The sequence below is a fragment of the Panthera tigris genome, chromosome C2 (genome assembly GCF_018350195.1).
Source record: "Panthera tigris isolate Pti1 chromosome C2, P.tigris_Pti1_mat1.1, whole genome shotgun sequence".
Classification (NCBI taxonomy): Eukaryota; Metazoa; Chordata; class Mammalia; order Carnivora; family Felidae; genus Panthera; species Panthera tigris.
The window spans coordinates 4,011,194-4,025,875 of NC_056668.1; the positions used below are offsets into that span (position 1 = coordinate 4,011,194).

At 58.9% G+C, this 14,682-nt stretch overlaps 1 protein-coding gene across 1 annotated transcript in view; it reads left to right on the forward strand.

Annotated features, from left to right (window-relative positions):
* The first annotated feature begins 492 nt into the window (after positions 1-492).
* C2CD2 (C2 calcium dependent domain containing 2) overlaps positions 493-14,682 on the forward strand; it is a 48,355-nt gene continuing 34,165 nt past the window's right edge. The window contains exons 1-2 of the mRNA XM_042998472.1: positions 493-807; positions 9,888-9,986. Coding sequence (XP_042854406.1) covers positions 535-807; positions 9,888-9,986 — 372 coding nt within the window. The 5' untranslated portion in view covers positions 493-534. The remainder of the gene's footprint in view (positions 808-9,887; positions 9,987-14,682) is intronic.

Here is a 14,682-nt window from a genome sequence, read left to right on the forward strand (position 1 = left end):
GGGCGGGGCCCGACCGGGGCGCCGGGCCGCGGGGCCTTTAAGGGGCCGAGGGTGGGGCGGGACGCGGGGCGTTGGGGGGGACGCGGTCGGGACGGCCCGGGCGCAGGGGCGGTCCCGGCCCCGCAGGCCCCGCCCCGGCCCGAGCCTCCTCCGGCCACTGCTGGGCCGCGGGCGGGACGCCCGGGGCGGCGCGCGGAGGAGGAAGCTCGCCGGCCGCGGCCCGGGACCTGCCCAGACGCGCCGGTCGGGAACGCCGGGCGCCGCGTCCCCATTTCCCAGGTGTGCGGGGCCGGGGCGCAGTCCCGGGCCGCGGCCGCACATCGCCTCCTGCTCGCCCCGCGCGGCCGCCCGGCCTCCGGGCCCGCGCCGCCAGCCGCGCACCCCCGGCCCCGCCGCGCCCCCCTCCACGCCCCCCGCGAGCCCCGCCGGCCGCGCGCTCATGTCCTAGGCTCGCCGCCCGCGGGCCCTGCACCCCGGCCGGGGGGAGCTGCCCTGGGAAGTTGGGGCCGGGCGCGCCGGGTATGCGCCATCACCATGTCCCGCCTGGGCTGGTGGCTCGGTGAGGTCCAGTGGCTGCTCTTGGTGTCGCTCTTCGTCGTGGCCCTGGGCACGGTGGGCCTGTACCTGGCGCAGTGGGCGCTGGCCAGGGCGCGACCCCGGCCCCCGCGGCGGGCTGCCGAGCCTGGCGAGGGCCGGCGCCCCGAGTCGGACGCGCTGCTCGCCTGGATCCTGACGCTGAACAGCTGGAGGAACCAGTGGCAGGCCGCCTGGGTGACCGCCCTGAATGATGAGGCCGAACGGAAAGGGGTGAGTTGTCTGCGAGGGCGGCTCGTGGCCGCGGGGCTGGTGGCCGGGTGCGGGCGGTCGCGGCAGCGCTCTGCCCTGGAGCCTCGCCACAGCCCCGGCCTGATGCAAGTGAGCCCCCCCCTCCCCCCCCCCGTGGCAGAGCGCTCTTGAAAGTTAGGAGACAGACCGGAGAGCGAAGGACCCGTGATGGGGGACCAAGACAAAGCGGCTGGATCTTGCCCCCCACACGTCATGTGTGCCAGACCCCGGGGGCCCCGGGAGGGACTTGTGGGAGGCGCCCATTGCCCTCCTGGCTCCCCTGCCCCTTCTGGAGTCCCAGGTGGATTCCGGTGCCAGCGGGACACTTACTGCTTGTGCACCTGATGGATGAGTAACCGTGACCCCAATATGATCCCTTGTGTAGAAATGCGTTTTTCCCCAAGAATGTATTTCCCGAAGGCCTGTGTTCCTTGACTCATGGAGGTGGTGGCCGTTTGCTGAGTGCCCGCCACTCGCGGGACATTGTTCGGGGGGCTTTCAGTACCTCGATCTTCTCTTTGGATCCTCAGGGCACCTGGCACAGAGGCGTTGTCAACATTGTACAGGTGGGGAAACTGAGGCCTAGACAGGCTCGGCGACCCGCCCAAGGTCACACGGCCTGTGGGTGGCCGAGCTGGGATTGGGAGCCAGCTGCCTCCGCCCTCAAAGCTCAGGGACTTATCACGTAACCGCTCCTGCGTTCTCCTGCGGTGTGTTTCTTCCGTGGCTGATGATGTGGTGACTTACTTTTACGCTTGAGACATCTTGATGACAGACCCCCGGCGTCCACTCTTTCTAGGCGTTCCACAGAGGGATCGAGGCCTGGTGTGTTTGGGGAGGTACCCCCCAGTCTTTGCTCATCACCCTTGGCTGTCATCCTCCTTCACCTGCCTGTGCAGCTCAGGGGAGAAGCCTGTGGCCATTCGCTTTAAGGAGAGTGAACGCTTCGTGTGTGGATGCCTCACCCTCCAGAATAGTCCCTAGGGGCCCCTCTGGCTGGTCTTTCCCCCTGGCCTTGACGTGCCCAGCCAGAGATTTAAAAAACGAAGAGTCTTTGAGTGTCAATGAATATAAATTCATCAACTCAAAAGACTGTGTTCTGAGCTATTGAAAAAATAAACTGTACCTTTTAGATGAAAAAAAAAAAAAAAACAGCTCAAGGTCAGCTGACTGCCATCTGTCTTGATGCCTAGAATCTGTGCCCCAGCTGCCCAGAGCTGGACATCTCCTACTCAGGGGCACCCCCTCACCTCTCCCCGTCTCTCGCTCTCTCTCTTAAGTTATCTCCACACCCAGGCTTGAACTCACAACCCTGAGATCGAGAGTCACGAGCTTTCCTGATTGAGCCAGCCAGAGACTCTGGAACCACCCCACCTCTTGTGGGGGACTTAAAGCCATGTGACCTCACGCATGTGCGCAAACACGGATTCGTTTCCCCAAGAGGCCGCTGTCTTTGACCCCCGCGGGTGACCTGGCGTCGTGGGCCTGGGTTCCGTGGCTGCTCATACTTTGGGCTGGTGGTGTGAACAGGTGGGAGCCCCTTCCCAGGTCTCTGTCAAATTCGAGCAAGCCTGGGCCGCGTGATCTGCGGCGCCCCTCACGTCTAACCGTGGGACTCCCGACAGCTTCCGGCGCAGAGGCATGACCCTGCGTCCTGCAGATGTGGGATGGCCCTGCTTCAGTCGTGTCTCTTCATGTCCTGACGTTTCTCGATTGGCCTAAAAAAAATAGGGTTGCCTTAGATGGGATGCTTCCGGATTACCCACGTGCCTGGAGTGTTGAGGAAGAAAGGAGGAACGCTCTGGTCTGGGATTGGTCTTTGGTCGGCCAGGTAAAGCCGAGAACACCGAAGAAATCGCTGAAGGTGTTGCCCGGGTCACCCGCATTTTTTGTGTGGGAGCGGGCCGCGCTCTGTGTTGGGGGACAGAGATTTGGCCTGTGTGTTCTCTGTTCTCTACCTGCTGGTGGCCACACCTGCAGGGTCTTAGACGTCAGTGTTTCCCCGGCGCCTGCCCGCAAGAGGCAGTAATGCACCGGGGTCAAGCTGAAAACGGGCAGATCTGCTCTGACGGCTTTGCGAGGACGCGGGTTCGTTGCCATTGTGGCGTCACGTGCGGATTGGCTGTGGGTGCCTGGTGTTTCTCCGCCCGCCCTGATGCCTGGAAGCGTTGCTTGATCTGATCTCAGATGGCACGTTTTGCAGACAGGATCTGGCTAAGTGAGTCGTCGTACCCTGCCCTGTCCGGGCCCACCGCTGTCCCCGCGCTGACTGGGGGCCTGGGTAGGGCAGGTGTTGGTGTGGCGTGAGTGGTTGTCCCGACCCCGGTGGCCGGCCAGCCCCGCGGGAGTTTCCCTTGTCGTCCTCCTCCGGCTCTGTTCCCGCTAATCCCCGATTAGGGTTGACACCCGGAGCCTGCTCTCCGCCCCAGAGCAGCAGCTTAGGGGCGCCCTCCTGCCCCTGCCCTGGCCTGGGACGCCCCTTCTCAGCCGGTCACTGGGGGGTTGAGGACACACCGGCTGGCATCTTCCATGCAGGTGGAATTGTCTGTCACCGGAGACAGTGGCCCTTCCCCACGTAAGCTCTCTGCTCCAGCTCTGAATTTTAACTCTGGAGGGAACCCTGAACTCGGTAGCAGAGCCCCTTCCGTGTGCTGGAGAGGCCGGGCTCGCCTAGCCCCCGGGCAGGTGTCCCTGTGGTGTGCCCGTGGCTGGAGTCACGCTCGCCGTGCACGGCAGGTTTCCCTTTGAGACCCACACGTTCCCGTGATTGAGGCACAGCCGGAAAGGGTGAGAGGACGCGATTGTTTGACCTAGCGTCCTAACAATGGGCATGTCTGGCATCCGAGGACGATCAGTGACTGGCCTCTCCTTTGACCCCGGATGACCAGTGACTGTGGCAGTGCAGGCCGCTCGTGTCAGACGGGCCCCTGGGATTCCGGCTCTCGCTCCAGAGGCATTTGTAAATTAGACGGGATGGTGACTCGGGGAGCCACGAGAGGAAAGCCTCGCCGCTGGGCCAGCTGGTGGGGTGGTGCCGGGGGTTTGGGGAGCGCAGGCGGGTTGCCCCTTCCCCACCCCACAGTTCAGACCCGGTAGGTTGGCCAAACGCAGGCAGCATATACTGTGGTTGTCCCCAGCTCCCCAGGTAGCTTCTCACCAGTGAGGGGCCTGCAGAGACACCCCTGTCCCTCAGCCGGCCACCAGGCAATCAGGGTCCCCCCCACCCAGCCACACGTCCCCCCTGGTGCTGCAAACACGGGATTCCCATCCAGCTGGTGGCGGTTGAGTCGCGGAGAACAGAAAGCTGCCAGAGCTGGCTCAGTCGCCGGCCTGGGAACTAATACCCCAGCATCCCAAGGCAACAGCTGGCGCTCCCCCTCCAGCCCCCCTGCACTTACCTGAATGTTTACAAAGCGGTTTGTGGTGAGCGTCAGCGGCCCCGCTGGTGCTGTGTGTCCCCAGCACCCAGCCAGGAGGCCCTGGAAGCCAGGGTGCTGGTGGACGGGCAGCCGGGGCAGGGTGTCCCTCTCAGGGCGGGCGCTGCCGGGCCACACGGGGGGAGGGTGGGGGGTTGGGGGTGGGCCCAGAGGGAGGGCTGTGTTCCGTGGCTGGTGCTTCTGGACTTGGATGGAAGGGGGCTGCCCAGCTTGGCTGAGGCCCTGAGTTAGGAGGGTCACCAAAGCTATTTGTCTCTTGAGTCATTTGCCTGGGGATTTTTTCGGAGGAATGTTCTCAATGCAGAGGACCAGCACTGCGGGACAATTTGTGGTCTTTGTTAAAAAAAAAAAAAAAAAAAAAAAGACGCCGTGTGAACTTGAACCATGTTATTAATAGCTCTGACTTGTGTATGAGCCTTGACATTTGAAAAAGTAAACAAAGCGACAAGACTTCACGGTTTTTCGCCGCGAGCTTTGAGCGGCGCTCACAAAAAATCCAAACTTCGTGACCGGCGCGCGCGGCCACAATATAGGAGGTCAGTCGGTAAGAAGGTGAAGGTGACTTTGGGTCAGGGCCGTGGATCTGTCCCGCCCTGTTTGAGCTTTCTGTTGCTCAAACATTCAGGGTTCTGTCCTTGTGGGGCCTTCCCACGGGCCATTCCTTTTGTCCGGAACACTTCATTAACCTTCCAGGTCTCAGCGCAGAGGCCCCCGGGCCTCCCGTTCCGTGAGGATGCTGCCCCAGCCCCAGCCCAGCCACCTGCCCTGCTCCCTGCACCTCGTGGTCACTTGTGCCCTGGTCCGCTCCCGGGATGGTGAGCCCGGCCAGACCCCTGACCCTCCGGGCACGGCCGCCTCTGCACCCAGCACAAGGCTGGCCTGGAGCAGGTGGCAGTCGGGGGGTGAATGTCAGGCCCTGGTAGGAACCTGTCCCTGGAGGAGGAGGAACCGGGGAGGGGGGTGGGGGCATGTGCATCACCCCGTCTGGACACAGGCCTTCCCTCCCTGGGAGCCGGCCAAGCCTGGGCAAAACAAGCTGTTTAATGTGCTTTGTTTTTCACTTCTAAAGAATCAACAGTAAAGGAGGCTCACTGATGACTTTGCAAATTGTCAATCCGCAACCCGGGAGTAGGCTCCAGTTCCGGCTGTGCTTTGCGCTCACCCGTTCTCCTAAAGAGACAGGAATTCGGGGGAAGGAAGAGTGGGTGTCGTGCGTACGTCAACTAGAACGCGGCCAAAGCTAACTTCCATTCCCACCGGCCCGGCCGTGGGTTGCTGAGGAGGGAGGGGACTTGTCGAACAGCTTGGAACAGCAGTGTGTGCCCTGTTGAGGCCAGAAGGCAGCTCTGGGGCTGTGTGACCTTGGGCAAGCCTGACCTCTCTGTGCTTCCTCGGTAGAAGAGGACAGTTTGGGGTTCAACCTGGAAAACAGTCCACCACGGGTGAGATGGGCCCCGCGTGGGGCAGGTAGGAAGAAGGGTCAGTAAAGGTGGGCAGTTTCCTTGTAAAGCCTTTAAAAACAAAACAAAACAACTTTTTACTGCTTTTAGATAAAGTTACAAAAATAACAGAGTTCCATACATTCCCTCGCCCGGCCTTACATAACCAGAACATAGCATCCGAACCAAGAAATTAACATCGGCACGATGTTACTAGAATTCCTAGTGCCCTGATACAAGCAGTGTGACATAGGAGGAATTGACATCCGCACAAAGCCTTTAGCTGAAGACCTTCCTCGAATTTCACCCAGTCTGCCAGTACCCTTTCATCGTTCCGGGGTCCCACGCGGGTCCCACGGCGGGCACTGAACCGCGGTCTCGCCCAGTCTCCCCGAGTCTATAATCGTTCCCCAGGCTTTCATCGTCTTGCATGACCTTGAGGACTCTGAAGAGGATGGATTGTCGTGTTGCCCCGTGCCCCTCGGCATGGTGTTTTTACAGGATTGGGCTGTGAAACCACAGGAGTCATGTGCCCCTGTTAGTGTCCTGTATCATGGGCTTTGTGATGTCAGAGTACTTACTGCTGGGACGTTGGCCTTGGTCCCGTGGTTAGGATGGTTTCTGTCGGGTTTTCTGCTTTATACCTTGTCTCCTGTCCTGTCCTCGCCTTTGTGGTGAACAGATACTTCGGGGAGCTGCTTTGAGACGATGTAAATCTGGCACTTGTCAAACTTCAGCTCACTGATTTTGGCACCCAGGGTGTACCTGGTCTGCAACGTTTGCTTCCGTACAGTTTGTGGATGATGGTTCTCCGTTTCCTTCTCTCCTGCGTTTGTTCATTGCAATTCTACTGCGAGAAAGAGCTACCCGTCTCCTCCTTGTCCGTATCCACTCGATGATCGGCACTCGTGCGGGCTCGTGGATATTTCTTGGTAGCCTCTTGTGTTCTTCCATCCAGATACCAAACATGTATTGCTTTGGCACTTCCTTTCTTCGTGACTCCACAAGACGTTTGTTCTAGACTCCTCTCCAGCTTTTTATTTTCCCCTCTTCCAGCCCTGGGTTCAGCCACTTCTGCCAGCAGTGCTGATGCCTTTCCTTGGGGAGGTGTTTAGAAACCAAGATCTGGGCATCGTGTGTGCTCATTCCTGCTGGGGTCTCATTCCTTCCAGACCCTTTCAGTGCACAGAGCTCGGCATTAAGTGTGTGTTTGCACATGTCGGCCATTCTGGACCTTTCTGTCCGCCTCTGAGAGAGCATGACTTCACACTGATGGCTCGGATTGCAGCCCAACAGCGCAGAGTTCAGCCTCCTTCTTTCCTTAATTGTACCCTCCGTCTCCAAGACTGAGGCATCTGGCCCTTCCTGTGTGTAACATATTTACTTACTGGGTCAGTTCTAGGACTCGCACAAAGTCGTTTCAGCATTGCTAAGGTTAGCACCCACGAGAAACACACCTACAGACGAGGTTATGCCTGCTGCAGTCAGGCTGTTGTCATCCAAAGTTTCTTAGGTGAGATGTGTGTCTTCCCACCCCTTTGGGGGTGGGGGTTATGGCGTTCATTTGTAATAGGGGTAGGTTTGTTCGTTGGTGTTGGTGTTCCATCTGGGATTTCTCCCACATCCTGACTTTTTTTAGAGTTCATTTATTTTTTTTTAAATTTTTTTAATGTTTATTTATTTTTGAGAGAGAGACAGAGGGCGAGCAAGGGAGGGGCAGAGAGAGAGGGAGACACAGAATCCAAAGCAGGCTCCAGGCTCCGAGCTGTCAGCACAGAGCCCGACGCGGGGCTTGAACTCACAAGCTGTGAGATCATGACCTGAGCCGAAATCAGCTGCCCAACCGACTGAGCCACGCAGGTGCCCCAAGAGTTCATTTATTTAAGAGAGAGAGAGAGAGAGAGAGCAGGGGAGGGGTGGTGGGGGGGGAGAGAGAAAATCCCAAGCAGGCTTCCCACCATCAGCGCAGAGCCCGACTCGGAGCTGTGAGATCGTGATCTGAGCCAAAAGCAAGAGTCAGATGCTTAACCAACTAAACCACCCAGACACCCCCCCGCTCCTGATTTTTAAAATCCATTTTTTACCCAGTGATTTGGAATGCCACGTTCGACGTATATGACGTGTGTCCGTGCATTTGGGTGTGTTCTGGATGGGCTGTTCTAGTCCCCTGGACCGTCTGCGTGTTCGTGCACCTGCACCACACAGTTTGAATTGCGGAGGTTCTGTAACGTGTGTTCACGCTGGGTGGTCCTCCTCCTGGTGTTCCTTCCTCAGCGTGCTCCTGCCGATGCCTGTGTGTTGCTTCTCCGTGTGGTCGTGAAGTCTTGCCCTGTAGACTCTGCAACGGGCAGGGTGTGAACGATTCCGCGTGCTCGCCGGGCTTCCGGAACCCGAGCCTCAGGCAGCGTGGGAGCGAAAAGGAATCCCCGGGTCCTTATTTGAACACAAATACCGTACTTCCTTTGCGAGACCGCCGCTCGACATTGAATCTCCCAGCGGAACCTTTTCAGGGTTTTAGTCCCAACGGTGCCGGAGGTGGGAGAGGACAACCTGCATCCACTGATCTGGGGGCAGCAGGTGATGATGCTGAATCTCTATCGATCAGCTCCCTGAGCCAGCGGTTCCGTGCGCTCAGCGAGCTCGCGGCGGGCACCTGCCGCTGGCCAGCAGGGCACACACGGGACACAACCTCCGGCCACGGGGAGTGTCTGCAGAGGGGCCCGGGCCGTGACTACATCTCTCTCGAGAAGTAGACTGGATTCTCCCCTGATGACCTTTAGGGGGTGAGGTAGATGTCACTAAAAGCAGGGCGAGGTTAGAAGCATGTTAACGAGAACGTTCTGTGTCTTTCAGTGTCACTCTTGGTCCTCGGGAATTGTTAAGAAGCAGCCCCAGGAGAATTCCATCACTTGCTTGTTGGCACTGTGCTTGCCAGGAGAGCTTTGGTGCATTTTGGCTCAGGTCATGATCTCATGGTTCGTGGGTTTGAGCCCACACTCTGACAGCATGGAACCTGCTTGGGTTTCTCTGTCTCTCTCTCTCGCTCTCTCTCTCTCTCATTCCCTCTGTCTGTCCCCCCACTCAAAATAAATAAATAAACTTAAAAACATAAGAAACTTAAAAGGCCAAGACTTGGTTGACTATCCCTGCCCTGATTTATTATTTTATAAAACATCAGTGTTACTGCCTTGTGGACATATTAATTTAATTGCCTACGTGTCATTTGGAGATTAAAAAAATTTTTTTAAGTTTATTTATTTTGAGAGAGAGCGTGAGCTTGGGCTGGGAAGGGGGGGCGGGTAGAGAGACGGGGAGAGAAAGAATCCTAAGCAGGCTCCGTGTTATCAGCACAGAGCCGGATGTGGGGCTGGAACTCCCGAACTGTGAGATCATGACCTGAGCTAAAATCAGGAGTCGGATGCTTAGCCCACCGAGCTACCCAGGCACCCTTCATTTGGAGATTTTTAATTGCAAAAACCAAAATGGACCTAGGCTGATAAGCCGCAGAAGGGTTTACTCACGGGGTGCGGTAAGGTGCACAGAGCTGAGGGCAGAGTTGAACCAGGAGACCTTGGGGGGCAGGAGCCCGGCGGCTCCAAAGCTCTGGGCAGCAGGGGCTCAGGAATCTGCTCCTTGGGCACAGCAGCCAGGCTGGTTCATTCTGAGCCAAGGGGTCTCAAGTTCCAGCGAGAGGCGGCCGGGCCCTGGGAGAGGGGTAGGGGCCGCACCTGAAGGCACAATGCGGGCAACCACGTGGACGGGGAGAGGCGGTCCTCTAAGACCAGAGAGAAGGCTGGCCTTTGCCAGGAGAAGAGGACGGAGCCCTTGAACTTGCCGTGCTTGGCCAGATACGGTGCTGGACCTGTGGGGTCGCCCCAAGCACGCTGCCCCGGGAGCCGGGCTTCTCTCCTGCCCGTGTAAACACGGGTGTTCAGGTTCCCTTTGCCGTCGTTAGGGCCACCTCCCTGGGTTGTTTGCCATCCTGCTCTGGGAACCAAAGCCCGGCCCGGGCACACCGCGTCGTGAGCAGGTTCTCGGGGGTGTGTGCTCTCCGTGACCCCCTGCTGCTGTTTAGAAGCACACATTTGAGTGACAGGAGTCAGATGACGTTCCCAGATTTGCAGAGCTTTCTCGCCAGTATGCCAGTTTTAAGGAGGACCTCACCGTGCTTCTCCCTCTGTTCCAGGGCCCGCTGCTCCTGTCCTTCGAGGAGGACCCGCTGTGGCAGCCCCTGGGGCTGGAGGTGCACCGGGTCTCCAGTGTGGCCAGGTCAGCCCAGGAGAAGGTGAGCTGGGGCGTGGGCGCCTGCCGTGGACGCTTACCTGCCGAGGGAGCAAACGTAAAGCCTAGGTGGCGGGGGTCGGGGGGAGGTTATTGGGTCTTAGGATTATTGAAAACGTGGGCACCTTAAAAACCTAAAAAAAAAATTCTGGTCTATCCTGTGATGAACGGACACGTAAGCTATGGTCGATCAGCACAACGGGATGTGCTTTGGCCTTAAAAAAGGAGAGGCGGACGCATGCCGCATGCCCGGGCCTTGAACACACGGTGTCTATGGCGCGTGTCCCGGATGGATCCATCCAGGGAGACGGGACGTGGACTCAGGGTCGCCGGGCACGGGGTGGGGGGCAACGGATTCTGCCTGCCCGCGGGCGCAGAGTGTCTTTATGGGGTGACGGGCAAGTTAAACGACCTGTGAATTACATCTCAACAAAATGCATATATTTTTGCCTGTGCGTATATACAGGTGGCATAGATTTGAGCCATTTCAATGCTACAGAGAGTTCATCTTCCAGCCCGTGATCGTTCACAGGTTAAAATTACTTATTAGACGGGTCGAATGCTGTGAATGGTGAAAACAGAAATTTTGTTTTTTAATGGCAAGTATCTGCAAAAAGTCCTCAGACGCTTCCTCTTACATACAAGGGTTACCCCCCCGTGTCTGTCTACCTTTCCCTGCCAAGTTGCACACGCACCATTTAGCAGACAGTGGGGGGCAGCTGCGTGAGCCCAGGTGGCTGGAGAAGGAGAGCATCGCCGGACCCTGAGCCCTGCCCCTTGGATTCTGCTCCCCGTCCCCGCTGTAGAGTGTTGTTTGCCGCTCGGGTTCCTTTTCTGTTGGTTCGTTGGTTGGTTTGTTTAGAGACAGAGAGAGCAAGCGGGGGAGGGGGGGAGAGAGAAAATCCCAAGCAGGCTGTCAGCGCAGAGCCCGACGCGGGGCTCGAACCCACGAACTGTGAGACCGTGACCTGAGCCGAAGTCGGACGCCCAACCGCCTGAGCCCCCCCGGGCGCGCCTGGTTGCTTCTCTTTACAGCTCAGGCTTCTGGCTGGACCACAGCCTCCGTGTTCATCTTCTGTCGGTGGATCAGCGAGTTGTGTTCTGTCTTCCACAAGCACAGCAAACCCGCGTGGCGCTTGGCAGGGTTACCGTCCCGAGTCCTCAGGCGCCAGCAGGGGGACGGCTCACGAGCAGCTGAGCTGCAGGGTTGTAGGCGTGCCTGCTGCACCTTGAGCAAGGGTTCCAGGATTGGCCACCAGAGCGCCGTTCCCCGCCTGCTGCGTCCTGGCGGCCCAGGAGGGCTCTCCGCCCCCCTCCCCCTCCCGGCGCTGGAGTCTCGTGCTGTGTTCTCCCTGTAACGACGGTGGGGAAGTCTCTGGAAGATATTGGGGTTACAGGAGGAGGCTGGTGGTAACGATGCCGGGGTGCTGAGACCAGCATGGCCCGCGAGGGCCGAAGGGGCTGGGCAAGCAGGTGCCCGGTGCTTTTATGACACCGGGGGGCTGAGGGCAGTTCACTCTGGGAGCCCCCTCCCTGTCATGGGCCGATAGGGATCGAAGCCCTCCGTGGTGGCAGTTTCTGCTTGGTGCTATCTGACACTGTCCCGGTCGGGGAGGAAGAGTTCAGGGCTGGCCTGGAGGTGTAGAGGAGGGAACCGACGGGTGGACCTAGCGATCGAGCATTTTCGAAGGTCTTCACGTTTAGTGCCAGACAAGCAACCTCAGGAAGCAGATGGTGAAGCCATGCTTATTTTAATACAGCGACAGAAATGGCGCACGCTCATTAAAACGTTGGGAACAGTGTATGGGGCGCCTGGGTGGCTCCGTCGGTTAAGCGTCCGACTTCGGCTCGGGTCACGATCTCGCGGTCCGTGAGTTCGGGCCCCGCGTGGGGCTCTGTGCTGACGGCTCGGAGCCTGGAGCCTGCTCCGGATTCTGTGTCTCCCCCTCTCTCTGCCCCTCCCCTGCTCGCCCTCTGTCTCTCTCAGGAATAAATAAACATTAAAAATTAAAAAAAAAAAAGGTTGAAAACAATATAGACACCTGCCCTCTTGTCCCCTGCACACAGCCCTCTTCCTCTGCTCCCCCCGGGAAGGGGCCGCTGCCCCCCGCCCCCATTGAACTCTCTGAAGCGTCTTACGCGCTTCAGACAAGTGGCAGAGCACATACAGCATCTTGTTTCGTCTTACGAGTTTCTTCAGAGGTTTTGACTTCCGTGTGTTCTTGGCCAGATGAGGAAACGGGAGTCTGTCATTGCCTTGTCAAGGCTACCGGTGGCGCTGTCCTCGGGCCAGCTGGCCGGCCAGTCGGGTGTCAGGCCCCCAGACACCCCCAGACCAGTGGGGGGGGGGGTGCCCTGTTGGCATCTGCCTGGCCCCTGGGAGGTTGGCTGTAGGAAACCCCCCAGTTCGAGGGTCCTGCGCGCCGCCTTCCCCATTCACGGACGGACGGACGGACGGACGGGCGGACGAGCCTTCTGGCTGACCACGGTGCGTTTGAAGTCACGAAGGCAGGTTCATCAGAGTCTCTGTTGTGCTGTGACCTTGGAGGGAGGTCCCATGACACCTGTGTGCCAGGGGAGGTGGGAACACGCCAGGGCCTGTCTCTCCTCGCCCTCGGGACCTCGAACCTTGTGTTCTTGGACCGCTGCATCGGGCAGGACGCTCACAGCAATGGGGTCCTCCTCCTCTTAGGATCTGCCCGCCCCCCAACCCCCCAACATGTTCACACGTACCGAAGCCTCTGTCAGCTTTGCTACGTATCTTCCGTGCCCCGCATGGTTCTTGAGAAGGAAGAAGCTGTGACGGCACTTGGGACCCACCAACAAAGGTTAGAAAGAAATACAGACGCGTGGTTTCGCGGGTGTCACCCTCCCCTTCCTGAGCTCGCCCTGTGTGATCGGCCTGTATCTTTCCCATCTCCCCGACCCAGCCCTGATGAGGGACATGTGGGATGGCACCTGAGTTAATGACAAGGACACGTCCAGGCTGGACCAAGCGGGTCGAGCGTGCAGTCACATCTCTGGTGGTCTAGATGCGAATGGGGACTCTGATCTCCCTTTGTGAGCACCCTTCCCGACTCGTGTTTGGCCCTGAGTCCCTGCGGGCCACCAAGGAACCAAGGAACACCCGCTCTCAGGGTGCCCGGTGCTGGACTTTTTCCTGCAACCCCTGGAGCCCCCCGGGCGCCAAAGTAATCGCCTTGGCAGATGTCTTGCTCATCAGCAAATGCCCCACCGCCACGTCCCACGCCGAGAGTGAGGTCTCGCTCAGCTTAGGGAGGCGTGAGTCGTCTTGCACAGCCCGTGATGGGTGCCGAACGCTCACCCTGGCCGGCCTTGGCTCAGCAGGTGTGCCGCGTGCCTGCAGCGCCCGGACGCCAGGGGTGTGGGCTCTTTCCAACCCGCAACAACCAACTGGGTGTTCGGTAGCTCGGTTCCGTTCTGAGCCGAATTCCACACGGGGCCCCAGGGGAAGGGCGCAGCCCCACACGACTACCCCCCCTTTCAGATGCCAGTCTCCAGTCGGGGATTCCCACTCCTCCTCTGGTTTGATAATTTGCTGCCACAACTCACGGCATCCGGGAAACCAGCTTGCTTCCTAGTATTTACATCACGGGGAAAGAACAGCCAGAGGGGACAGATGCACAGGGCAAGGGCTGGGGCAAGGGGCCCCTCTCGGGCACACCACCCTCCTAGCACCCTGTCGTGTGGGCGGACCCAGAGCTCTCCAAATGCCACCGTTTGGAGTTTTCCTGCAGGTTTCATCACTCAGGCGGGATTGAGTAAATCACTAGCAAATCACGATTGAACTCCCTGGAGGCCAGGAGTGGGGCCGAAGGTTCCAACGCCCTGATCGTGGCTGGCGTTGCTGGTAACCAGCCCCCGTCCCACAGCGACGCATGGACCTCCCGCCACCAGTCATCTCCGTGGCACACACAAAACACCGTCATCGTTTGGGAGACTGTGGTGGTTTTGGGAGCCGGGAGCCGGGGGCAAAGACCAGACGTTTATCCCAAGCACCAAGCCCTGCGGGGGTTTTGAGTGGTGGAGTTTCCTGCAGGAATTCCGTCCTTGCAGCGAGCCTGTGCTCACCTGGCGGGACATCTTTCTGTCACATCCCTGTCGCTGTGGCTCCCTGTGTGCGGTCTCGGCTGGCCCCGGCGGGAGGCCGGACCCAGGCGTTCCCCGTGGGGCCCTCTGCACCAAAGGCATCACCTTTGAACTTTTCTCCCGGGACTCTCTCTGCCTTCTCTTCCAGTCCCAACACGCACTGAATATATTTATTTCTCCCAGACTGTAATTACCCTCTTACACAAGAGCGACGAGTTTCTACCTACGTTCTCTTTCTGCACACATCCCGGGAGAGTTTTGCTACAGAACGTTTGACCCAGAAAAGGAGAGCCTTTGTTTCTGCAGCGCACGTGGCCCGAGAGCGAGTTCTGCCCCCGCGAGACGTCCCAATAGCCCTTTCACGGCGTGGCCGTGGATTTAGAAATGCCGCGCCGGGTTCCGTGGAGGTAAGAGGTCTGCGAGGGCCGTGTGGCAACTCCTCCAGTGTGAGTCAGGCTTTGAGAGTCGTGCCGTGACAGGTACCCAGTGACGGAGCCGTGCATTTCCTGCCGGGAGCGTGGTGCATCTCTCCGGACACAACCGCTCGGAAGGCTTGCGGGTGAGAACAAGGGTCACGCTTGGTGCTGGAA